General features: G+C 43.2%; 1 protein-coding gene across 1 annotated transcript; it reads left to right on the forward strand.

Annotated features, from left to right (window-relative positions):
* The first annotated feature begins 1,523 nt into the window (after window positions 1-1,523).
* Window positions 1,524-19,666, forward strand: APOD (apolipoprotein D). The gene is made up of 5 exons (XM_053565820.1): window positions 1,524-1,665; window positions 5,905-6,053; window positions 11,921-12,042; window positions 15,377-15,465; window positions 18,316-19,666. The coding sequence occupies exons 2-5, from the start codon at window positions 5,934-5,936 to the stop codon at window positions 18,549-18,551; spliced, it is 567 nt and encodes a 188-aa protein (XP_053421795.1). The 5' UTR covers window positions 1,524-1,665; window positions 5,905-5,933; the 3' UTR covers window positions 18,552-19,666.
* The last annotated feature ends 7,295 nt before the right edge of the window (window positions 19,667-26,961 follow it).

The following is a 26,961-nucleotide window of genomic DNA, read 5'->3' on the forward strand; positions in this document are numbered from 1 at the left end:
CATGGTGCCACAGCTCACAGCAATCTCAAACTCAGGGGCTTAAGCGATTCTCTTGCCTCAGCTTACCAAGTAGCTGGGACTACAGGCACCTGCCACAACACCCGGCTATTTTTTGGTTGTGGTTGTCATTGTTGTTTGGCAGGCCCAGGCTGGATTCGAACCCGCCAGCTGTGGGGTTATGTGGCCGGCACCCTAGCAGCTGAGCTACAGGTGCTGAGCCTACAAGCATTTACTGAGCACTTATTATGTGCCATAGCCACTTGGTACAGCAATGAGTCAGTGAGACAGTTTCTTAAACCCATGAAGCTTATGTCCTGGTGAGAAAAACACACTAGGCAAGAAAATCTATTTTAAAAGGATACAATTTCAGGTGTATAGTATATATAATAATGAGGACCTAAAGAAGCAGGGAAGGTGACAGTGACGAGAGAAGAGTGCTGTTTTTGAAATATCAGGAAAGCCTCTTAAGGAAAAGTGCCACTTGAGCAGGGATCTGGAACCGGGTGGGAGCCATGTACAGTTTCAAGGGGAGGGCATTCCTGCAGCCCCGAGCAGGAATGTGAATTCCTTATTTTTCTGACAAGGTAAAGAACATCCCAAAGACAGAGCTCTCAATATTTGGTATATTAACAATTCACTGTTGTTGTTTTAATGTTTATAAGGCCCAGTGCCATGAACTTCTCTCTATTACATACACATTTGGTAATAAATTTCATTTAGGGATCTAAATCTATTACAAAGGTACCACCTTACTTAAATGCTGCTAAAATAAAAAAAAATGCCTCCTGGCCTACCGCAAAGGTATAAGATCCCATTCACAAGAATTAAAGTTGTTCATTCCACAAGCAGAGAGGAGGCTGGACCAGAAGAAGTGCCCATGGGTTTAAATCCACACCCCATTCTCCCACCACCAAGCAGTAACAGGTGACCTAGAAGATGTAGCTGGGAGGGTCACAGGAAACAGAGGGGAGGCTGCAGAGGACACGGCTGGCATTATCACCTTTTAGCCGCCACTGTTACACAACTGGTATTTCCCTTACACATCCAGCTCTGGTGGAAACAGAAATGGCATTCTACTTCCTAATGGGAATACTGAGGTTCAGAGAAGGGAGGCCCTGCCCAGGATCACGGAGAAAGCCAACTCTGATCCCTGAGTCGATGCTAGGCCAGAGACACATGGGGCAAAGCCTATGCTCCATTTCAGGAAATGGGCTTGTTGATTTTTCATTTACACAAAAATGAAAAATAAATACCAGATGTTAGAAAACATATTGCAACACATCTCGCTGGAACTAAACAGTGCATTCTAACTAAAAAATTAAATTAGAAAATCCACATAGCAAAAAAGATGTTTTGAATGAAAATGGACTCTGTCTCTCTCTCTCACACACACACAACAATATCTCGTTGTTTCTTCTTTAGGCAGCAGCTGTGAAGGAAATTGGGGGGGGGAGGAGGATGGACACAACATTCCATCTTTGTGTTTGGTACAGAGCTGAACTTTCAGACCAGCCTTCCTGAACTGGAGGGGTGTGGCATACATGAAAATTAATCATCAATGACCTGATGGAGCTTATAAAGTAACTTGGGAGAAGCCAGTCACTAAGGCATCTCAAATTGGATGATTTTGCATGTGGAAACTGCTTTCGTCTTGATAAAAACAAGGTATGTACTGTAGTTTTAATATTCACTTATAGTAAGTAATGCTTAAAATAGAGGCAATCTTGACTTGCCATTACTTCTTGTCAGCTAAATATAACAACTGCCACTGTTTGAGGGATTGTGCTGGTGGATTTACAGACTTGGTCTCATTTATCCTCAACAAATTTACAAGATAGGCATTATCAGAGCCATTCTTCAGGTGAGAAAACAGGTTCAGAGACTCTAAGCAGCAGGCCTATGATAAAATTGAACCCAATGAAGACTCATCCCAAAGACTTTTGCTTAAACTATTTCCTCCCCTTACTAAATAAGATGAGGAAATTGTCTATGTACCAATATTGCACTAGATAAATTCTCATGGAGTTATCCAATTGTGCATTACAGGAAAATTGTCTGAAAACTGGATGTAATCATAAGAATAGAAAGTAGGTTTAATAATATGGCATAAAACTATTGTCTTCAGAAGATAAGTTTCCTGTTATATTCAATAGCTAAATGGATATTTAAAACCTATTTTAGAAACATATTTTATTTTATCACGTGAAATCTTGAAATCTAATCCTTAATAGTCTGCAGCTACTTGATGTCAGGGACTGTGTCCACAGAGGCACCCAGACACCGAGAGCACAGGCTGTTGGGAGACCTGGGATTAAATTCTTACCAGGAAGTAACACGGGTGAATTAACTTCACTGAGTACAAAATGTCAGCATTGTCCCTTCCAGATGAGATGCTGTGGGGACTGAGTGAACAACACACTTAAAATTGTGAGGCCAGGAGTTCTCTGTGCGGGAGCTCGATGAGTGAGTGTGAGCAGTGAGTTGCAGTCAGCACCTGGCCCAGGAAGGATGCCCTGTCATAGTAGGGTTACGTTTAAGTTATTTAATATTCAGTTAAAATAATATTTAAGTCATATTTTCTTCTAAAGTATTTAAACTCTTCACTAGTACAATCTTCCTATTGGTATCAAAAAGATGCAGAAATATATGTCATACATAATTTATATTTTACCCGGGTTCATAAGTACATGTCAATAATGTGCTCGGTAAGTGTTGGGTAAGTCAGAATCGAAGGGGCATTGGAAGATACTATGGATGCCATCTACCCCTTCTCACACAGGGAACTTAAACCATAAGAATAAAACTACTGCAGCAAAGAAGCATCTTCGGAAGAGATGCAATCAGGTGAAATTAATCTCGTTCTGAAATCCTCCCACAGACTAAAAAATACATTTCAGCACACAAGAGAATGCTTTGTAATAAGACTTTCATCAGGGCACTATGTGGAACTGACTTTTGTCGTACCTGTTATGGGTAAAGTGAACCTCTCCCAGTCACAGAGGCAGGTGTGTATTTGCAGGCAACCAAGGGGTGCACAGGAGAAGCACAGCTCAGAGTGCCGCAGATGGGGAGCTAGGGATGGGCCAAGGCCCATTCTCTGCTCCCTTCTGGGCCTCAGCTTCCCCATCGGTACACCCGGGGAATAGGTTTGGACAGATGACCTCTAAGGTCTGTTCCAGGTTCAGAGACCTTGTGGAATGTGCATTACACAAGCCGTTCTTTGAGGTTACATCCTCTGGGCAAGGCACTTAGTTTGGGCCTACTGAGTAGGGCTCCACAGGTTCTAAGAATCTCTTGAAAATAGATGCAAATGTTTGTAGGTTTAGGCTGGATTTCAACAAATCCATCATCCCCTAAAAGGTTAGAAAACAAGTGTTGTGGTTGGGCACAGTGGCTCATACCAGCAATCCTAGCACTCTGGGAGGCCTAAGTGGGTGGATTGCTTCAACTCAGGAGTCGGATATCAGCCTGAGCAAGAGGGAGACTCCATCTCTACTAAAAATAGAAAAACTAGCCAGGGATCGTGGCAGGTTCCTGCAGTCCCACTGCTCAGGAGGCTGACACAGGAGGATCGCTTGAATATAGGAGTTTGAGGTTGCTGTGAGCCATGACACCCTGGCACTCTACCCAAGGCACAGAGTGAGATTCTGTCTCAAAAACAAACAAACTGTTTACATGGTGGAAATGCTGATGGAAAATGGAGGCTCAACAACTAAGGAAGGTGGTCCCACCATAGACCATCAGGGGCTCAGAACCATACCCTCCCTCAGCCAACCCAGCCGGTAGCTTTCACTCATTATATAACTGTTCTTTTGAAAACCAGGCAATGAAACCTCCAGAAGAATAGCTCTTGATTATTAAAAGTTACTTAGAGGCTTAGAGACTCATAATAAAGCGTTATAATTATTCCTATAATGACACATCCTTTTAAGGGCTCAGATCTGAGAACATTTTGCTTGTATCACATCAGTCATCTTTATCACAGGGAGAAAGGCAAGGAGCTGGAAATAGCTCATGTGAAGCAGCAGGCAAGAGTCACAAGGAAAGGAATGTGCTAAAAACAAGTCAGTGAAAGAAGCAGGGGGAGACCAGAGCACCCAGGACCTGCACGCAGCACAGCCTCCCACCGCCACCTTCACGGATTGCCCTCCCAGGCCAGCTTCTGCTGCCAAAGGGCCCTCGGGATTGAAATGCTTACTGTAGGGGCAGTACCTGTAGCTCAGTGGATAGGGCACTGGCCACATGCACTGAGGCTGGCAGGTTCAAATCCAGCTTGGGCCTGCTAAGACAACAATGACAACTGCAAAAAAAAAATAATAATAATAATAGTCTGTAGTCCCAGCTACTTGGGAGGCTGAGGCAAAAGAATCGCTTAAGCCCAAGAGTTTGAGGTTGCTGTGAGCTGTGATGCCACAGCACTCTACCCAGGGTGACAGCTTGAGACTCTGTCTAAAAAAAAAAGGAAAAAAAAAGAAGAAATACTTATTGTATAGTTATACATCCGCTGACAGTCCTTCTCTAGTTAAATGCACATTATCAGTAAACAGAAATCCGGAAAATATTGATATAATCACCTGTTTCTGCTTTTTTTTTTTTTGAGACAGAGTCGCACTATGTCACCCTTGGTAGAGTGCTGTAGCATCACAGCTCACAGCAACCTCAAACTCTTGGGCCCAACAAATTCTCCTACCTCAGCCTCCCAAGTAGCTGGGATTACAGATGCCCTCCGCAATGCCCGGAGGGCAATTGCATTGTTGCAATTGTCGTTGTTTAGCTGGCCTGGGCCAGGTTCAAACTCACCAGCCTCTGTGCATGTGGCTGAGGCCTTAATCACTGTGCTACGGGCGCTGAGCCACCTGTTTCTGCTTTTTATAACAATAACTAGCATTTATTGAGCATTTACTCTGTGTCAGACACTGCTCTTAAGTACTCTCTGTATTATCTCATTTAATTCTCTTAAAGATTTATGAGATGTGGGTGATTATTATTCCCACTTAATGACAAAGAAACTAAGGCATAAATTAGACCCAGCTGTACTTAGTACAAGGTCAGACAATTAAGTTCACAAACTCATCCTAGAAAAAATGCTACATACTTCATTGCTAAATATCATTAGGAATGTAGTTTTTGCTAGGATGAGTTTGTGACCTTAATTGTCTGACCATCACAGGACAATAGCGCTGATGATCTTTCTAAAAAAAGAGTTCTAAAATTGCTTCAAAGGGTGGACTAGACACTGGCATCAGTGCATAGCTTCCCAAGGGGAGTCCTTCAAAGGTGACTGTAGCAACATTCAGCAATTAGGTGTGTAGCAATTTTTCTAGGATTAGCTCACAAACTTAATTCTCCTACCTTATATGGGGCAGAGCCAGAATTCAAACTCAGTTGGGGTAACCCTACAGTGGCCAGCAAGCTAAGTTTTTCAGGCCCAGCAAGAGGGAGCACTTCCCTTGTGAATCTCAGGGAACATTAAATGGTGTACATGGTTTTGGTTTTGTTTTGTTTTGTTTTTTCCTTTCATAGTTTGCTCAAGGCTTCACTCTCCCACTTTGGCTCCCTCCACATTGTTTCTGTTCATTTGACAAGTTATCTACTGAATCTGACACTTGGAGGTCCTGGGGGTGATCCGAGGAGACGGTGCCCACCCTTGGAAAATGCAAAAGTAGGTGCAGGCTGCGGTGCAAAATCAATCGAAGAGACTCTAATATCAGGCAGAGGGTGCCCAACAGACACACAATGGCTCCGAGGAGGAAGGGCTCACAGCAGCACTGGCAATCAGATGTCCACTGAAGGATGAGGGGTCCATACAGCCTGCAGAGGACCCCGCCAGCGCGGGAATCTTGCCCTTTGATTTTGTGTCTTTACCAGGCTCAGCTATGACCACAGCTGCTTTGTTTCTCGCAGCTCCAGGTCCCCTCTACAGCCACCTGTGGATGGCGATGATGCTGTTGCTGCTTTCCATGCTGGCCCTGGTTGCCGCAGCAGAGGGACAAGCTTTTCATCTCGGACAATGCCCGACTCCATCTGTGCAGGAGAATTTTGATGTGAATAAGGTGTGGTAAAAGCTAAACTCCCATTAGTTTAGCTGGACATGGTTTGAATAAGCACTCTACAAGGTTCAGTTTTAATATTCTCTTACCTCTCCACAGCAAGCCTTGGGATAGTTACTTACCTTATACGAGGTTTCCCCAAAGTATTAATATACTCTGAGACAAGGACAGGGACAGCGAGTTTTTGGAAAATGATCCCAGAAAGCACAAATGGGCATGTGGGAAAATGAGACCAAGGAGACAGAGAAGCAATAAAGGGTGTGTTCATGAGGAGTTTACCCCACCAACAAGGGGGTTCAATCCTGATGTGGTCCTCTGAGGAAAGGCATGAATGTGCCCCAGATTGTCCCACAGCTGGATGACAGCAGGCCATGGGAGCACCCAGGGAGAGGAGAGAACAGGGTCTCAGGAAGCTTCCAAAAGAGCTGTACCACTTACATGCCCACCAGCACTGTCCAATTCCAATTTCTCCATACGTTTACCCAAACTTGTTATTGTTGTCTTTTTTATTATAGCCATTTCTAGTGCATGCCAAGTGGTATCTCGTTGTGAGTTGTTTTTTTTTTTTAATGCTCATGGGACTATTTGGAATTTTTTTTAATTTTGTTTTCAAGACAGGATCTTGCTCTATTGCCCAGGCTAGAGTGCAATAGCATGATCATAGCTCACTACAGCTTCAAACTTAGGGCTCAAGCAATCCTCTTGTCTCAGCCTCTTGAGCGGCTGGGATTACAGGCATTCACCACCACTCTCAGCTAATTTTTTAATTTTCTGTAGAATCAGAGTTTCTCTATGTTGCCCAGAGTGGTCTCAAAGGAATCCTCCTCCCTTGGCCTTCTGAAGTGCTCGGATTACAGACAGGAGTCATTGCACCGAGCCCTGTGATTTTTTTTATTATTATTATTATTATTTTTTTTTTTTTTTTTTTGCAGTTTTGGCCAGGGCTGGGTTTGAACCTGCCACCTCCGGCATATAGGGCCAGCGCCCTACCCCTTTGAGCCACAGGAGCTGTCCTTGGCTCTGCGATTTTTATTTGTATTTCCCGAATGGCTATGATATTTATCTTTTTTCATGTGTTTATTGGTCATTTGTATGTCTTCTATTCAAATCTCTTGCCTACTTTTAAACTGAGGTTTTTTAAATTATTGGAATGTAAGAGTTCTTTCTATATTCTGACACAAGTCCCTTACAGATATATGATTTGCAGTTATTTTCTCCCATTTTGTGGGATTTTTTTTTCACTTTATTGATGTGCCCTTTGAAGCACAAGTTTTTAATATTGATGAAGTTCAATTTGTCAACTTTTTCTAGTTGTTGCTTGTGTTTTTGGTGGCATACTTAAAACAAAAAATATTGCCTAATCCAATATTAGACAGATTTGCTCATGTATGTATATATATATATTTTTTTTTTTTTTAGAGACAGTCTCACTTTATCGCCCTTGGTAGAGTGCTGTGGTGTCGCAGCTCACAGCAACCTCCAACTCCTAGGCTTAAGTGATTCTCTTGCCTCAGCCTCCCAAGTAGCTGGGACTACAGGCACTGGCCACAACACCTGGCTATTTTTTTGTTGCAGTTTGGCTTGGGCCGGGTTCTAACCTGCCACCCTCAGTATACGGGGCCGGCGCCCTACCCACTGAGCCACAGGCACTGCCCGATTGACTCCTATATTTTCTTTGAAGAGTTTCATATTTTCATTTCTTACACTTAAGTGTTTGATCTCTTTCAAATTAAATTGTGTATATAAGCATCATTCTTTTGCATGTGGATATCCAGTACCATTTGTTGAAAAGATAGTCCTTTCCTCATTGAATAGTCTTGGCATTCTTATTGAAAATCAATTGACTGCATACATGAGAGTCTCTTTCTGGACTCTCAACTCCATTCTATTGATCTATACATCTATACTGATGCCAGTATTACATTCTTGACTACTATAGCTTTGAGGCAAGTTTTGAAATCAGAATGTATGAGTACCCCAAATTTATTCTTCTGGCTATCCTATATCCATTATATTCTTGGATGAATTATAGGATGAGCTTGTCAATTTCTGCAAAAAAAACAGTTAGAATTTTGATAGAGTTTGAATTGAATCTGATGCTCAATTAAGCAGACTGCCATCTTAGCAATATTGTTTCTAATTTGTTAACATAGGATATTTTTCTATTTACTTAGGTCTCCTTTAATTTTTTTCCAACAATATTTTGTAGTTTTCAGAGTTTCAGTTTTACATTTTTTCAGTTAAATTTATTCCTACATATGTTCTTCTTTTGATGCTATTGTAAATGGAATTTTCTTAATTTCATTTGCAAATTGTTCATTGTAAGTATAGAAATACCTTTGATTTTTGTATATTAATCTTGTATATTTTAACCTTGCTACACTCATTAGACCTAATAGTTTTTGTTTTCATTTTAGAGTCCTCAGGATATTTTATGTCATCTGCAAAGATATATATTAATAGTGCAAAGAGATATATTAATAGTGTTATCTCTTCCTTTTTAGGACTCTTTTTAAACATTGAATTCTCTTAATATAGAGAAATTGAGACCTGAGAAGATTAAGAGACCTTCATAAAAATAATGAAATCATGAGGGAACATGACATGAAAATCAATCTTCTACCTATGATTTTCCTCTTTTTTGGAAAATTAAGCTTCCTGAGTTTTAATTGTGGAGCACTGAAGTCATTTAAACAATAATAGAACTACGTTAAATGTGCTATATTAAATGGAGCTTTTTCTGAGGATGTCTATGAAACCAGTTAGCCTTTAACCTTACTCTTTTTTTTTTATTTTGTTATTTTTTTGAGACGCAGTGTCAGTCTGTTGCCCTGGGTAGAGTGCTGAGGCATCATCAAAGCTCACAGCAACCTCAAACTCTTGGGCTCAAGTGATTCTCTTGCCTCAACCTCCTGAGTAGCTGGGACTTCAGGCGCCCGCCACAAGGCCTGGCTATTTTTAGAGAGGAGGTCTCCCTCTTGCTCAGGCTGGCCTCCAGCTCCTGGGTTCAAGCAATCCACCCGTCTCAGCCTCCCAGAGTGCTAGGATTACAGGAGTGAGCCATCATGCCGGGCCTCATCTTATTTTTGGTGCTTTAAATGACTATTAAGCTCACTGGTTTTAACTGAAAGTTGTGCTTTAATAAATGAGTGCAAAATTTCTGGTCATAAATGTGGGCGTACATTTGGGCAGGGAGCCATACGACTGAAGCAATACTACCACCTGTTTGCAGTACGCTCTCCTTCCAAGTTCTAACTCTTTGAAAGTGAGTGCATCTCTATATTGTTGAGAAATACATTTTTAAATTTCTAAGATAATTTCAATTAATAATTTGACAAGGTAAATATGGTCACATGGTTCAACATTCTAGAGGGACAAAAGAATATACAATGAAAAGTTTCGCTTCTACCTCTGGGCCTCAGTCTCCATCCCCAGTGGTAACTAGTAAAAAGGGTTATTGTGTATCTTTTTGAGAGATAACGTGTACATATGCGAGCAAATACATATATAACTGTGGTAAGCAGAATAATGGCTTCCAAAGTTACCATGCCCTAATCCGTGGGACCTGTGAACATTACTTTACATGAAAAAGGGATTTTGCAGATGTAGTTAAACTATGGACCCTTGAGTTGGCCAGATTAGCCTGGAGTCTCTGGATTATTCAGGTGGCCTCAATCTAATCCTACAAGACCTTAAAAGCAAAGATTTTTTCCCACCCGCTTGGGTCAGAGAGAGAGGTTTGATGACGAGATAAGAGACAGATGCAGGGCGGTGCCCGTGGCTCAGTTGGTAAGGCGCCGGCCCCATATACCTGAGGGTGGTGGGTTCAAACCCGGCCCCGGCCAAACTGCAACCAAAAAATAGCCGGGTGTTGTGGCGGGCGCCTGTAGTCCCAGCTGCTCGGGAGGCTGGCAAGAGAATTGCTTAAGCCCAAGAGTTGGAGGTTGCTGTGAGCTGTGTGAGGCCACGACACTCTACCGAGGGCCATAAAGTGAGACTCTGTCTCTACAAAAAAAAAACAAAAACCAGAGAGACAAATGCAATGTGAGAAGGATTCAGCTCTCTTTTGCTGGCTTTGAAAATGAAGGAAGGGGGTCCCTAGCCAAGGAATACAGGTGGCCTCTAAAACATGGAAAAGACAAGAAAACAGATTCTCCCCCAGAGCTTCCAGAAAGGAATGTTACCAATACTTGATTTTAGCTTAGTGAGACCCAGGTTGGACTTCAAACTTACAGAACTGCAAGCTAGTAAATCTGTGCTCTTTTAAGCTTGTGGTGAGTTGTTATAACAGCAACAGAAAGCCAACATAATAACCATTTTCCCAGGGAAACACAAAAGGGAGCTTAATATATATTCTGTTTTGTACCTGGCTGTTTTTTCATTAACTATATCTTGCAGATAATTGCATGACACTCTTTTCAAAGAGGAAGCACAAAATTCCCTTGCATGGATGTGCTGTCATTTATTTACCCAGCCCCTTATTAATAACATTCACTTAGGTTTTTTCCTATCTTTTATTATTAGTATATTAAAAAATACTGCAACGAATACCCTCAAGCTGTCACCCTGGGTAGAGTGCCGTGGCATCACAGCTCACAGCAACCTCCAACTCCTGGGTTCAAGTGAGTCTCCTGCCTCCGCCTCCCAAGTAGCTGGGACTACAGGCACCTGCCACAGCGCCTGGCTATTTTGGTTGCAGCCGTCATTGTTGTTTGGCAGGCATGGGCTGAACCCTCCAGCTTAAGTGCATGTGGCTGGTGCCTTAGCCGCTTGAGCTACAGGCGCCGAGCCTGCAATGAATACCCTTATACATACACTATTTCTTCTGTCAGGAGGCTGTATTACCAGAGCCAAAAAGCATATATAATTTTAGCTTTGCTAGATAGTGTCCAGCTGCCCTCCACGGAGGCTGTAAACTAGTCTGGTGTTCATGTGAAGTGTATTTATTTATTTATTTATTTATTTATTTTTATTGAGACGGAGTCTCACTTGTGGCCTTCAGTAGAGTGCCATGATGTCATAGCTCATAGTAACCTCCAACTCTTGGGCTTAAGCAATTTTCTTGCCTCAGCCTTCCAAGTAGCTGGGACTACAGGTGCCCACCACAATGCCCGGCCTTTTTTTTTTTTTTTTTGTAGAGATGGGGGTCTCGCTCTGGCTCAGGCTAGTCTTGAACCTCTGAGCTCAGGGCAATCCACCGGCCTCGGCCTCGCAGAGTGCTAGGATTACAGGCATGAGCCACCACACCCAGCCATATGTGAGGTGTATTTAGAAGTCTGAGAGGGCCTATGTCCCCCTCACCCTTACCCGCACAGTGACAGCTTCCTTAAAAGTTGACGCTATACACCAGAAGTATGGAGCATGGGCCAGCTTCTAGGGAAAGAATGGTACAAGTCTCTAAATCCTGATCACCTCCCAAAGCCTTTGTGACCAGTTTCCCGTGCCGGGTCATGTGAGGAAAGTCCAACCCACTCTGGAGTCCTAGCCCTTCACAGTGAACATATCTGACTTTGCACAAGACTCAAAGATGCCTTGTCGACTGGTAAAATATTTGAGATGAAAGGTCCTTTACATCACCGCCTCCTTTTAAAGGTCTAGAATTTTGCAGAGCTTCTGGCTAGAGAGGATGCTGAGAGCCTGTCTAAATAAAGAGCACGTTAGGAGTAGAATGTAGCCCTCACCGGTGCCTGCACGTCCAGTGCACTTATTCTCACTGGAATCAGTATCTCGCTCAGTGGCCAGTGGGGACAATGAGGCCCATTCTGCACGATTTCCCCAGGAAAGGGCTCTGCTTCTGAAAGACATGGGGAAGATTTCGCAGGTCCCTAGAGAACCGCAGGGTTCTGCTCTGCTTGTTTTTGTCTCTGCAGTATCTGGGAAGATGGTATGAAATTGAGAAGATCCCAGTGAGCTTTGAGAAAGGAAGCTGCATCCAGGCCAACTACTCGCTAATGGAAAATGGAAACATCAAAGTGATAAATAAGGAGATGAGGTGAGTGGCCATGCCCATCCGGGGCCAGGCCTGCTGAGTGCCTGGCAGCCAGTCTCGGGAGGAGGGGAACACGGCTGCCTGTCTGGACTGCCTGCTCACCGCAGGACCGAGAGGAAAGCTTGTGGCAGGCAGGGCTGGCAAGGAGAGAACATACACAGGTATTTCCATAACTACTTGCTGAGCACCTATTGTATACCAGACCCTGTGGAAGGCAGTAGGGCCTCAACAGGAACCCAAACTGACAGGGTTCTTGTCTTCATTGCAAAGGACACTGGGGACCTCTTGTCTGGCCTGGAAACCAAGAGAGAGAAGCCCCTTTGCCTCCATCTGCTTCACTTGAACACTGTCGGGAACTGGGGGCACATTGCCTTCCATGATGGTCTATCCCATGTCCAGGCAGCTTCACCTATTAGAAAACTCTTTATTTTTAAGCAAGATCAAAAACACTCTGGGTTATGTTAACAGGATATCCTATAGAAGTATACATTCCTATTACTGCAGGCTTCTAATATTGATATTTGATCCAAAAATTTACACTTTGGAAAGCAAACATAAAGAAAGCTCCAGGAAGAGCTCCTTCCTATTCGCCCTCCATGGACAAAGGTAACAGCAGCAACAAACAACAGTAACTAATATTTATTACACATTTTCTATGTGCAGGGCACTATTCAATATATGTGAGCATATACATGTGTATACATATATACACATATGTGTATACACATGTAAATCAATATGCATGCATTTAACTCCCATAAGAACCTTGAGCTCGGTACTATTATTAACATCGTTTTTAATGAAGAAACTGGGGTTACTGAAAGGTAAAGGGCTGTCCTTCTGTTCCCTACAGGATGTGGGAACTATTCAATTCCAAGAAAACAACTACAGAGGGGCTTTCTAGGGTTAGCCCAACATCGATTAATGTTTCTGTGGGTCAAAACCCAGTGGGTAGACTCCCTGGCCCTGGATAAGCCAGAAAAACAAAACAAGAATCTTCAAGGTCTCTAAAGAAAAATCCAGTTCATTTCAGAACCCCAGAGAAAAGCTCTAGGAATTGAGGTCCAGACACCCAGATCTCACAGGAATTTTGGAGGCCCCAAAGTTGTAATAACCTCATTTCAACTATTTTGTCCCATTCTATGACCGAGAATCAATGGCACAGATCCTAAAACCCAGGAGATTCTCCTGCCCCTCCTTTGGAGTTGGCCAGGAGCTGCCTTTAACACATTGCTGACTGGTAGCATGGGACAGCTCTGCATAAAATTGCCAGTCAACAATGTGTTAAGATGTTTGAGGCCCTAAGTGATTCTATATTATAAACAGCTGAGAGATGAGGCAGGCAGAAAGAATAAAATCAGCTGAATTTGGGACAACTGGGTATTGAGAGGGAGAGAAATGAATCAGGGAACAGCTGCTATGTTAACACATTGTTGACTGGCAACTTTACACAGACGCTATCCATGTTACCGGGGAACTTGTGACCAGTCGGCAATGCGTTAACTGCATTTTGAGTATTTTTAGGTGGCTCTGCCTCTCTCTAGGAGTACACCTGTTTAAGACACAATAACAGAGAAAAACATTTGTTAATTCAGGAAAATGGTATAGTTCCTCCCTTCAGGAAGACTGGGTGGAGAGCGGGACAGCAGGGAGTCGGACAAGGAGATTACTCTCATCCAACACCAGAGAATTTGAGAGCAAAACAGCTAACAGAGGGCTGTGAGCTGAAGGGCTCAGGCTTTGGACTTAGGCTGCCTGGTTTCATATCCTGGTCTACCACTTACCAAGTGATCTTAGGTTAGTTATTATAACTCTGTAAGCCTCAGTTTCTTCACCTGTAAAACTGGCGATAATAATAGAACCTACCTCCCCAGGGCTGTCTGGGCCTTAAATGAGGTTTGGCATGTAGAGATGATTTAATAAATATTATCTACCATTGTTAACCTGCTGCTACCCTTGAAAATACAAATGCATTTTTCCTGTGAACATGCTGTAAATTCATGGTCAGAGACTGATGTTTTGAAAACTGTTCTGGGGAAAAATGCTAATGCTGGTGAGAATGAAGAATCTGTTGAGAAGAGATTGGTTTGTTGCTAAGTTAATGTGTGCAGATAGAAACAGGCCATCTTCCCCTGCGGTCTGGGATCCAGGTAAGAGTGCAGAGTCTCTAGCCCTCCACAGTGATAAATAGAGGATGTAACTGGGATCATCAGAGGACATTTTGCTTATTGTCTGGTTTCTAGGAAATCTATCACCAACAACCATAGCATTAACCTACTGACTTGCCAACATATACTGTTCCTTTACTTTTAGTTTGCCTGCCCCCTTGAGGACTGAGGGACAAACAGCTCCTTTGTTGGTTTCCCAAGTGGAGCACCCTGATACTGGAGCATCAACCCTTTGGTGCCTCCCTCCCCAGGCCTTTCCCTTCCTCCCTCGTTCATGGGTCATTGGGAGTTATCCAGAAATGGGGCCAGGCCTGTTCAAGGGGGTGAAAGTATTACGTTCTTAGTATCCAATCTAAGACCACCACTTTTAGGACATACCAGTATTTTATATGCTACTAAGAAAGAATTGGTACTGCTAATTATAATGGTCAGGTGGCATCAATTGTAAGAGGTGCATTCCTTCACATTTACTGTCTCTGAGATGTAGGCATACCTGAGAATCGCTGATAGGTAAATTTCCCCTCACTGCATGCTTTTACCTGGCCTATGTCAAAATCAGACTCAGACTTTTGCTGAACTGGAAGGTGTCTCAGGGCTCAGGCCCCTTAAAGAGACAGATGAAGTCACACAGTGTCACTGAGGCCCAAAGAAGGGAGAACCTTTCAGGTCTCCAGACTCCCTGCTTTGCATCCTTTTCAATGATCAAGTCCATCCTTCTTTGTTCCTTTTGTCCCTTCTCATTTTTAAAGAAGTGAATCTTCTTTGTGTGTTGGGTTGTCTCATTTGTTTTTTCCCTTCTCTTTTCCTCCCTCTCTCTTTGGAACTTAGGAGCAGGAAATGGCCATTCAGGGAACTACAGATATCCCCGGAAACAGTGTTGAAGTGCAGGGCCTAGAATCTTATCCAACCCTGGAGCATTTCAGTGGCTGCTTCTCATCCCCTTGCAGCTGACTTCCTTAGCTTGTTCTCCAAGACAGTCACGATAGGAAGGGCAGGGAGCAGAGCTAGGGTCTGGCCTGCCTTTAAGAGCCTCTCATCAGAAATCAGTGTTGGCCACTGGTCCTTAGTGCCACAAATCTTGATTTCCTTTGATTTTTGGCTTTGAATCAGTTGTTTTTATTTCTCTTCTCTGTTTTGTTTTTTTCCTTTTTTTGTGTTACTCACTGCAGACAGGATGGAACCGTGAATCAAATTGAAGGTGAAGCCACCCAGGTTAACCTCACAGAGCCCGCCAAGCTGGGGGTGAAGTTTTTCTGGTGTAAGTGTTCACTTGTCTCACAAGGATTCAGGGACAGGGAATATAAAAACTGAAGGCAAGAGCCCTGGACTGGGATACTGCTGTCACATAGGAATGTCTCTGTAATGGTCGAATACATAATTAGGACATGCCACGCACTGGGCTGCAATGGAGGGCAAAACAGAGCTGGCCTTTGTTCTCGGGGAGCTTACAGTTCCTGTGGATACTGACAAGCAACCAGGCAATTGTCTATGAAACTCCAGGCAGGGTTTCAATAGGTAAAGCACAATAGGAGCACATAGGCCATGAGCCATAGAAAACCCAATCCAGTTTTTTTTCCCAGAGGAAACTGAGGCCCCCCAAATTAGCAGATGTTAGCATAGCAACTAGCTGGATGTGTGAAAGCTTGGAAGTGTGAGACGGCAAGCGTCCAGGCTTCTGAGTTCAAGTCTGGGCTCAGCCACTTTCTAGCCACATTGTTATGAACCTTGAGATATTTAATCACAGACACTTGCCCTCTGAGTTCTCAACTAACTGAAGAATGGACACAGTCAGCAGAGAAATCAGCAAATGTTAGTTTTATTTGCTGATTTCTATTTATTTATTTATTTTTATCTAGATGTGATGTAGATAATTTCTGAGAATTCAGCTCAGAACTGTGAGGCTTCCTAGCACTGAAAGTGCGTGAGTGCCCCTCTCCCCACCTGGAGGGCAGACACTAAAGTCAGTAGTTGCCAAACATATCGTTATTCCCCTACCTTGGTCAGTCCTCCACCCCATACCAGTCAGTCCCTAGAGTGGGGCAAAGAGAAATTCTTACTTCACAGACTAAGAAAGGAATGCTGGGAGGAGAAAACAGCTCTTCCCACGCATATAACTATAGGTACAAACCGGAGATAACAGCCAGCATTAGAAAGATAAACTAGATAACACATGCTCTATAACTGCAAAGGGCTTTGTACATGTTAATTTCTCTTGTTATTTGTACAAAGAAGGAAACTGAAGTGCAGGAGGCCTGGGTGATGTAGGCAGTCGCTGAACTAATTAGAGAGAAAGCTGGGGACCTAATCTTAGATCTCCAGACTCTCAACTGAGTATTTTTCCCAGAACACAGATCAGGGATAGGGATGGGAGTGAAGGTTAAATATTATGAGCACAATCTTCCTAAGGAAACCTGAGGCAAGAGCCAAGAGAAGCAGGAGCTGCAGCCTGGGGAAGGTGAAGAGGGAGAGATTTATTCTGGTTGGAGGGATTCTGTGTTTGTTTTGGAGTTTCTTCTGTAAGCAATAAGAGATTGTCCAAGTTTTCTAATAAGGAGAGAAAGATGGAAATTTTCTGTACTAAGAGGAAATATCTGGGTAAATTAATTATTTAATTAATTAAAGAGCTAGACCCCGTGAGAGGGAGACAGAATGTGGATGCCTGCATGTGTGCAGGTGGGACATGCTGCGGCCACCAGAAGAGGCAGGAAACTTATTTTCTGCTGAAGAGTGGTCAGTCTGTCTAGGTGTATGCAGAGCAGGCGAAATGTACAGAGAGCAGATGGATGAGGACAGTCCCACTCACACCCCCGGGATGAGTGAGGCAGGCAGGCAGGGCAACAACAGTGCTAGAAAGGTAAGTCAGAAACAACACTCAGTCTAGGCTTCCCTCCAGACTTCTTCCAGGGGTTCTTCTGCTTCCAGCTTCATTAACAAAGTCGAGGTAGTGGGGACTTGGTGGGTGGTCATCTGGACCAGCCCTCTTGGGTTCTTCTCCTTTGTCCAATAGTGTCTCGGGGCACTCTTGGTGTCCTGAGTTCTGATTTTCTGATTTTCGATTTGGCACACGGGATGATTTTTAATTTATTTTTAATTTTTTTAGAGATAGGATCTTGCTCTGTTGCTCAGGCAGGAGTACAGTGGCACAATTACAGCTCACTGCAGCCTCAAATTCTTGGGCTCAAGGAATCTGCCCACATAGGCCTCCCCAAGGATCGGGATTACAGGTGTGAGCCACTATGCCTGCCCCTCCCAGGATTAGTTTTGAGGGGAAGAAATGGAGTGCTTGAGACCCAGGAAAGCAAATCACCCCTGACTGAATATGTGTCCAAGTGGGGTCAGTACCCAGTTTTCTTCCACTTGGGTCCATCTTCCACTTAACTGTAATGAGCTGGGCTATGAGTTTTCCTTGGCTTGGGCCTTGAGTGTGGAGGTCAAATTCACAGAAGAAATTTCTAAATCCACAGGAAGAGAGTAAATCTTCTATCCCTTCTCTTAAGGACCCCTTTAATCTTGGGTTTTCTACACTTTATAGATATCAATCAATGAATCTTTATAGGCACTTTGTGAGGAAACACTTACCACCTGTTACCGACTGGCTTACCATATTTTTAAAAGTAGAAGAATTTTTGAAGATCATACAGGAAGAAAAATACAAAAACAAAAATAAGTTGGTCTCTGCCTCCTACCTTAGGCAAAGTCTAAAAGAAGTTGGGTGGAATAGTCTTGGAAAGCTGGGGGCACCTGACCCTATGTTCTTGCCTCCACTTAGCTCAGTGGTACCTCCATGTGCTTTGGTGTTAAGTGCAACCTGTCAGTCCAGGGGGGCCAGCAAAACCCCCCAGTTAGCCCAGGAGACCACCTGCTACCAGGGAGGAGGACTATAATGATGGCTCTGAACTCTGGTCATGTATTAGAATCACTAGGGAGCTTAGAAAAGTACTAACCACCTCCAAATTCCAATCTAGGGGAGAGTGAGGAGAAGGGGGCCTAATGTTTTTCAAAGCCTCTGTATGCTTCCCATGTGAAGCTAAAGTTGAGAACCACTGATCCACAAGTGAGTTTTCTCTTGCCCTGGTCCCTCCTAATGCTGCCTTCCTTTGCCCCTCAGGGATGCCATCAGCACCATACTGGGTCCTGGCCACTGACTACGAGAACTATGCCCTTGTGTACTCCTGCACCACGATTATCTGGCTTTTTCACATGGACCATGCCTGGATCTTGGGAAGAAACCCTTATCTCCCCCCAGAAACGGTGACCTATCTAAAGGATATCTTGACTTCCAATAACATCGAGAATGAGAAAATGACTGTCACAGACCAGGTGAACTGCCCTGATTTCCTGTAAGCAGGCTGCATCCACTCCATGTTATTTCTTCTGCTTTGCTTTCCCCCACCCAACCTCATAAAGACAAACCCACCAAACGCAACAAACCATCCCAAATACCAGAGGGAGATGGGACCACAGAAGCCCGTGGAGGGGAGCTGGAGGAATGTTGGCCCAACACAGTCATGCCCTACCCTGTTACCGTGCTAGCCCAATAATAAACGTGTCGCTAACCTGCTGGGCTCACAGTAGATTCCAAATTGGATCAATTATTGTGGGTTTTTTTTTTCATTATAAGCTTATGCTTAAAAATCCTTAAGCTGTTATGTTGAAAAAAACTAAGCACTAAACTGTTCTAGTTTAAAGGTAACAATCCTGTTTCTAGAAGGAGAAAACTGATAGCGAAGACATAGTTTCAGTGACCTGAATCCTGGTGCCCCCATTCCAGTAGATTCTCCTTAACGGGGAATTATTTGTGATTTTCAAGTATCTGTTGGGCAGTTTCCTTGAAACTTTTGCTTTATTATCAGAAATCTTTAGAGTCAGACTAAAGACCATCCTGGGGTCTGTGCAAGGAAGAAGAGAATCCATGAGGCAGAAGATGTGTGTATGTGTCCTTTTTTCAATGGATAGTTAGTGAAGTCCGGCTGCATTTCAGACATTGAAAAATACAGAATCCCTGTTTCCACAGAAGCTCACAGTCTCCTGAGGGAGACAAACAAGTAAAGATGCAACTACGATCCAAGATGGGACAGGCAACAGTAGAGGTGCAGGGATGTGCTGTGGGAACTCTGAGAAAGTCCTACTCCCTGCCAAACACAGGCAAGCACAAGGCCCAGGCAGTTACACCTCTGGGTGTTCTAACTTCCCCATCCCAACAGAGAGCCAAGAACCTTGAGTCCAGTAGGGGTTTTGTGTTTGTTTGTTTGTTTGTTTTGTTTTTTGTATTGAGAGAGACCTCAAAATCATCCCTTTTCCATTTCACTTAGTTTACATAAACATTTATAATTTACTAATGCTTTGGGAAATGAATAGAAAACTAAGCTATTTGATTATATTTTTGCTTTTTAAAGCATAAATATAAAATTTTAATTTCCTTGTGCATCTGGGACTCTTTAATGCTTTCTATTCAAAGTCACAAACATTACTTTTTTTCCTTTCCTTTTTTTTTTTTTTGAGACAGAGTCTTACTTTGTCACTCTTGTTAGAGTGCCTTGGCATCATAGCTCACAACGACCTCCAACTCTTGGGCTCAAGCGATCCCCTTGCCTCAGCCTCCCAAGTGGCTGAGACTATAGTTGCCTACCACAACACCCAACTATTTTTAGAGATGGGGGTCTTACTCTTGCTCAGGCAAGGCTAGAACTTTTGAGCTCAGGCAATCAATCCCCTTCAGCCTCCCAGAGTGCTAGGATTACAACCATGAGCCACCACGCCCAGCCTAAATTCTAAGTATCTTAATATATACAATTTTCATTTAACACAATAAATATGCCCTCAGAATGCAGCTTCCGGTTGGAAATTCTAAAAGGCTGAAAACTGCTAGGCAAAAAGGAGTTCTCCTTCTCTCTGAAGAAGAGGCATTCCCGGGCCAGGCCTGCTGTGGCACTTTGTGTCCCGTCACGCTGCCCACACCACTGAACAACTTGTGGCTCCTTTGCTAAAATACGATTATTCCTGAGGGTGTTAAGCTGTCTGTTTTCTTTTCTTTCTTTTTTTTTTTTTGAGATAAAGTCTTGCTTTGTTACCCCAGGCTAGAGTGCGGTGGTGGCCTAGCTCACAGCCACCTCACACTCCTGGGCTCAAGCGATCCTCTTGCCTCAGCCTCCCGAGTAGGTGGGATTACAGGCGCCAGCCACAACACCCAGCTATTTTTAAAAATGGGATGTCACTCTTGCTCAGACTGGTTTCAAACTCCTGGACTCAAGCAGTCAAACTCCTGGACTCATCCACTTCAGCCTCCCAGAGTGCTAGGATTACAGGCGTGAGCTACTGTGCCAGGCCTGGCTGGCTGTCTTTCATCTCTTGGTATCAAGGTATGATTCTGTTCCTCTTAACAGCTGTCTGGTAAGATCTGAAAGAATGAAAGTGACTACACTTTGCATGATTTTTAGTGCCCTACTCAACATAGGCTCAATTTATTTCTTATGTGAATTAATTACTGTCTGGACAGATAGATGGATGGACTTGAGTTTTAATATAAAAAAGCAAAAGGAATGAATAAAGCAGGTATCAGGGGTAATCAAACCTCAGAGAAATCTTTGGAAATCCAGAGGGCAGCATGTGGGTAAAGAGTGTCTACCAATGTTGTTTAACCTTTTAATCTCACAGCACACTTGAACTTAAAGTTACACTTCTGTGGCACCCTTATATTGTGTTGATCAGAAGTGAGAGGATTGCTTGAGTTCGAGGTATTTTTTTGTTTGTTTGTTTTTGTTTTTGAGACAAGAATCTCACTATTTCACCCTCGGTAGAGTGCCATGGTGTCACAGCTCACAGGAAACTCAAACTCTTGGGCTAAGTGATTCTCTTGCCTCAGCCTCCCAAGTAGCTAGGACTAGAGGCGCCCCACCCCCCCATAACACCTGGCTATTTTTTGTTACAGTGGTCATTGTTGGTTAGCTGGCCCAGGCCAGGTTCAAGCCCGCCACCTTCATTGTATATAGCTGGCACCGTAACCACTGTGCTACAGGCACCAAGCCTGAGTTTGAGGTTGCTGTGAGTTATGATGCCACTGCACTCTACTGAGGGTAACAGAGTAAGACTCTGTCTCAAAAATAAATAAATGAATAAATAAATAAAATAAACTACATTGACTAAAAAAAAAGGCAAAAGGAAAGAATATACTTACTGTGCTTTGAACTTCTTTCGAAAATAATGTAATTAATGATCTTTAAAAATTTTCATGGCACACCCTAACATCCTCTCATGGCTCACTTGTTGAAAATCACCGATCCAGATGAAAGGGATGATATATGCACAAAAATATTCATAGTTTCACTTGTAGCAGCCCCCAAATTGAAAGACGCTAAACCAAAATTAACAGTATGTGTTATAAATTATGAAATAGCTTTAGGTAATGTGATGCATTCATTCAACTTTGCAGTTGTGAGGACTGTGAAGCCACACTCACTACTGAAACAGTCCCAGCACACATTCCTACTGGCCTCTACCCCTCAGGGACTCTGCCTTCCTAGCTACACCTGATTAGACCAAGGTGTGTGCACCTCAACTAGTGATAGCCAACTAGTGACCTTTGTTGCCTTACTGAATGGAAAAGATAAACTGGAAGGATCAAATCTGTATTTGAATTAGCTGGGTGTGGTAGTGGCACCTTTAGTCCCAGCTACCTGGGAGGCTGAGGCAGGAAGAATGCTTGAGCCCAGGAGATCGAGGCTGCAATGAGTAATAACTGCACCACGGCCCCCTGGCCTAGATGACAGAGAAAGACTGTCTTTAAAAAATCAGTATTGCACTAGGCAATACTGTATTGTACTGCAATCAGTATTGCATTAGGCAATCTAGAAAGAAAATGCTGAAACTATTAAAATCGGGTGGTTTGTGATGGCTGTCATTGGCAATACACAGCTGAAGTTGTAAGGGCAGAGCAGAAATGCAGAAATAAGCGGAGATCCCACCCACCCATGCTAAGCCCCTGACAAAGCAGCTTCAGTAGCTGATGGGTTTCCAAGTCCAAGCCCCAATTTCTATAAGTTGAGCTGCCTTGATTTCCTGTCCTTGGATTTCTGTAAGATTAGATGTGCACACACATATGGGCACACACACAAACGCATATGCACATGCACACAGTCACACACCTTTTTTTCTGAGATAATTTAACTTGACTAAGTGTTCCTTGTAACCAAAATAGTCCTAAGACAAAAGTGTTCACAATGTAATGTTGAGTGAAAAGAAGAATGCAGCATTTTAACTAGCCTGTATTTATAGCTACATCAAATGATGGCATAAAATCAAGGACTAAATGTGAACAGAGAAAATGAAGGCAATTAATGTGTCAGCGCGGTGGAATTACGTGTGATTTTCTTTTCTGTTCTTATTTTTGCTACTGATGTTTGTAGTGGAAACCTTAAAACTTCAGACCCTAAAACTTCCTTCTGGTTTAACCTGACCCTCTGGTAAATCTAATGCCAAGCCCCAAAGAAATGGGTCTCTTCTCCCAGTAACTACCCCAGACTTTGAGACCTTTCTGGATTATTCTCCTATCCCACAATGTCCATAATACATCTGGCACACTGGCAGAACACAGGAGGTGTTGTAGTTTTAAGCTTGTAGTTGTAGTTTAAAGCTCCTCTATTGAAGCCGTCTTTATTTACTACCAATGAGATCCTTGTATAATTTTCCAGGGGACATGAAGGGAGCCATCAAGTAATTTAGCAAGTTTTTATTTTCACAATTGTCTAAGCATTGTTTTATTTCATAACCGATTTTCTCACAAAAGCAACCATTTTTACCTTGATAATGAGAAACTAACGACATTTTAATATTTGTTAAGTAGAGTGAACTTTAATGCTAAAATCAATATTTGGACTGAATATGAAATTCAAATAGACTAAAGAGTCCCCTAATGTTCTCCAGCAGAAGAAGGGAAATGCTAAATAGTGTGTGGGGAGCCCTGAGAAGGACCAGCTTAGTCCTGATCCCTGTCAGGCACTCCACGCTAGGAGATCTTTCTAAGGACTCTGACACAGCGGTTCTCAACCTTCCTACTGCTGCGACCCTTTAATACAGTTCCTCATGTTGTGGTGACCCACAACCATAAAATTATTTACATACACCTGTATTTGTACAGGGTGTATGTGATGGTTTTAGGCAACCCCTGTGAAACAATCATTTGACCCCCAAAGGGGTCGCGACCCACAGGTTGAGAACTGCTGCAAACAAGCCAAATATTTATAGTGTTATGATTTTGTACACAAATAATAAAGTGAACTTCTGCTCAGAAGGAAGGAGTATCTAAACCTTTTGTGGGGACAACAAGGTCCCTTTATATTGTTTTGTTGTCTTTTTCATTTTTATTATCCTTATTATTTTTTTGAGATAGGGTCTCTCTCTGTTGTCCAGGCTAGAGTGCAGTGGTTCATCCTAGCTCACTGCTCAAACTCCTGGGCTCAAGCAAGCCTCCTGCCTCAGCCTTCCAAGTAGCTGAGACCACAGGCATGAGTCACAACACTCAATTTTTCTATAATAGAGACAGGGGTCTTGCTTTTGCTCAGGCTGGTCTCGATCCTCCTGCCTTGGCCTTCCAGAGTACTAGGATTATAGTCATGGGCTGTTTCATCTAGCCCATTTTGTGTCTTATAAACCTGATCAATGTATATGTTATTTTGCAATCAAATGCTCTATCCTTGATTGATACCCCCACTTAATTACTTTTATGTATATATTGTTTCATGGGGATGCATACATTTTACTCATATTACATGTTATGTTCTATAAATGTATTGGAAGAACTACATTTTTCTTCTGAATCTTTTTAGTCTGCTAATTATAATTAAAATATAAAAATGCCAACCACTGGCATCTTCAGTACACACAGATACCCAGGAGGAGCAACAGCTAATTGAATTATAAAATGACTCAGTGAATAAGGTTGGAAGGAGACTTGAGACAAGAGCTGTCAGAGGCTAAAGCTGGACACATGTGGCCAAAAACACAAATGTTACCCCAAATCCCTTCATCTACGGCTACTGCAGCCTTACTGATGCCTCTGGAGTTCTGTGATGGGGAAGGTGCTCAGCTTCTCAGAGACTTTCTGTGGCCCTGGCCAGCATGTGCCCACCTGGCCAAACATCCTCCCAGCCCAGCTCGCCTGCCTCTTCTCCCTCGGTTCCTTCTCATGCATGAAGCCTACTGGTTCTCAACCAAGGTGTGTCATGGTCACCTCGGGGAAACGTATTGGTTCCTTGGTAAGACATCCCAGAATAGGGAAAGAGAGGGCAAAAGATTGCAGAAAAATCCCCCAAATGATTCATATTTGCTTCCATGCCTTGACTGAGACCCATTGCTTTTTCAAAGAGAGCTGGCTGTTTACCACTTCCCATGTCTCCCCTCTCTGTCCCTTTAGTACACATCATTCTTCTTAAATTGAAATGTTCCTCTGTCAAAATCTGACCTACCAAGCCATCAGTTCTTTTGCAGAGCAATTTGGCAATATCTAGTAAAATTGACAATGATCTGGTAATTCTCTCCTCTGGTAGATATTCTAAAAACACTTCTGCACATGAGCACAAGGAGATGCAAACAAAAATGTTCTTTGTAGCACTGTTTGAAAGACTGAAAAACCGAAATAATCTAAATTTCCATCAATAGAAGAATGTATTTAAAAATTGTGGTAAAATGCACACGCATGTGCACACACATACATACACAAAGAGGAATACTATGTGACAGTGAAAACTAGAGCTACATATATCAATATATATATAAAGTATGTTGAGCAAAAAGCAATATATAGAAGGAAACAGTGTGATATATATATAATTATATTATTTCAGAATACATGCATATGTGCTAAAAGTAAAATGAAATTTGGGGAATAATAAACACCAAATTCAAGGTCCTAGTTACCTCCAAAGAGTAGAGGGAGAGGGTTGCAACTGGGTAGGGGAACACAGGAGGCTTTCATTGCTTTGGCAATTGTATTAGTTTCTGTGGCTGCTGTTACAGACTACCACAAAGTTGGTGACTTAGAAGACCAGAAATTTATTCTCTCATGGTTCTGGAGGCCAGAAGTCCAAAATCAATATCATTGGGACAAAATGAAGGGGGAAATAGGGCCATGCTGCCTCTGGAGGCTCTTGGGAGAAACTGTTCCTTAGCTCTTCCAGTTATGGTGGCTGCCAGCATTCCTTGGTTTATGGCCACATCATTCCAATATTTAAATCTGTACTGTCTTCACAGGTCCTTCTCCCATGTGTGTGCGCGTATATGTAAGTGCATGTGATTGTGTATGCGTGTGTGCACATGCATGTATATGTGTGTGCAGGTGAGTGTGTATGTGTATGTGCAGGTGTCTGTGTGCAGATGTGTGTGTGCATGTATGTGTGTAAGTGCATGTGTGTGCAGATGCATGTATATAAGTGCGTGTGTGTGCAGTGTATGTGTATGTGATGTGTATGCACTTGTGCATGTGTGTGCCTATGTCTGTGCACATGCATGTGTGTGCCTGTGTGTGGTGTTTGCATGTATGTGTATATGCATGTATGTGCATGTGTATGGGGTGTGTGTACATGTGTATGTGCATGTGCATATGTGTGTGTGCATGTGTGTGTATGTAATCTCCTGCCTCCCTTTTTTTTTTTTTAGAGACAGAGTCTCATTTCGTTGCCCTCAGTAGAGTGCTCTGGTGTCACAGCTCACAGCAACCTCCAGCTCTTGGGCTTAGGCGATTCTCTTGCCTCAGCCTCCTGAGTAGCTAGGACTACAGGTGCCCGCCACAACACCCAGCTATTGCTTGTTGCAGTTTGGCCAGGGCTGAGTTTGAACCCACCACCCTCGGCATGTTGGTCCAGCACCCTACTCACTGAGCCACAGGCTCCACCCTCCTGCCTCCCTTTTATACCAGATACATGTGATTGCCTTCAGGGTCCACCTGGATAATCAAGGTTAATCTCACCATCTCAAGATATTTAACTTAATCCCATGTCCAAAGACCCTTTTTCCAAATTTACCATTTATAGGTTTCTGGGATCAGGACCTGATATATGCAGAGGGATATTTTTCAGTGTATCCCAATAATGTTTCATTTTTTTCTTTTCTTTTTTTTTTTTTTTCTTTGAGATAGAGTCTCACTTTATCACCCTCGGTAGAGTGCCATGGCATCACAGTTCACAGCAACCTCAAACTCTTGGGCTCAGGTGATTCTCTTGCCTTAGCCTCCCAAGTAGCTGGGATTACAGGTACCCGCCTCAATGCTCAGCTATTTTTAGACATGGGGTCTTGCTCTTGCTCAGGCTGGTCTTGAACTCATGAGCTCAAGCAATTCACCCACCCTGGCCTCCCAGAGTGCTAGGATTACAGGCATGAGTCATCACACCCAGCAATGTTTCATTTCTTAGGGTGAATGGTAGGTAATAGCAATTATGGGCTTCCAATTTGGGCCTGGTAGAATGGCCTCTGCAAATAGTGTGGCCAGAAGAGAGGGCCATTCTGCCATCAACGAGGTGGTGGCCTGAGACTATGCCATCAACACTCACACCTGCATCCACGAAGGGGGCTTCAAGAACTGTGCTTCTCAGGCCCTTGGAGAGATCCAGAACTCTGCTATGAAGGAGATGAGGGCTCCAGATGTGCACACTGACAGTGTAGGCCAAACGAATAAGGACTGTTCCATCCTGTACCCATGTGCAGTTGTGCAGAAAACATAAGAATGAAGATTCACCAAACAAGCTCTATATATTGATTACCCATG

This window comes from Nycticebus coucang, chromosome 16 (assembly GCF_027406575.1).
Source record: "Nycticebus coucang isolate mNycCou1 chromosome 16, mNycCou1.pri, whole genome shotgun sequence".
In the NCBI taxonomy this organism is placed as follows: domain Eukaryota; kingdom Metazoa; phylum Chordata; class Mammalia; order Primates; family Lorisidae; genus Nycticebus; species Nycticebus coucang.

Excerpts from the sequence above, each read along its gene's own strand:
- APOD (XM_053565820.1), top strand. The coding sequence starts at position 5,934 with ATGGCGATGATGCTGTTGCTGCTTTCCATGCTGGCCCTGGTTGCCGCA. Across the intron at positions 12,043-15,376 it reads GTGATAAATAAGGAGATGAG|ACAGGATGGAACCGTGAATC; the intron begins GTGAGTGGCCAT and ends TACTCACTGCAG. Across the intron at positions 15,466-18,315 it reads GGGGGTGAAGTTTTTCTGGT|GGATGCCATCAGCACCATAC; the intron begins GTAAGTGTTCAC and ends TTTGCCCCTCAG.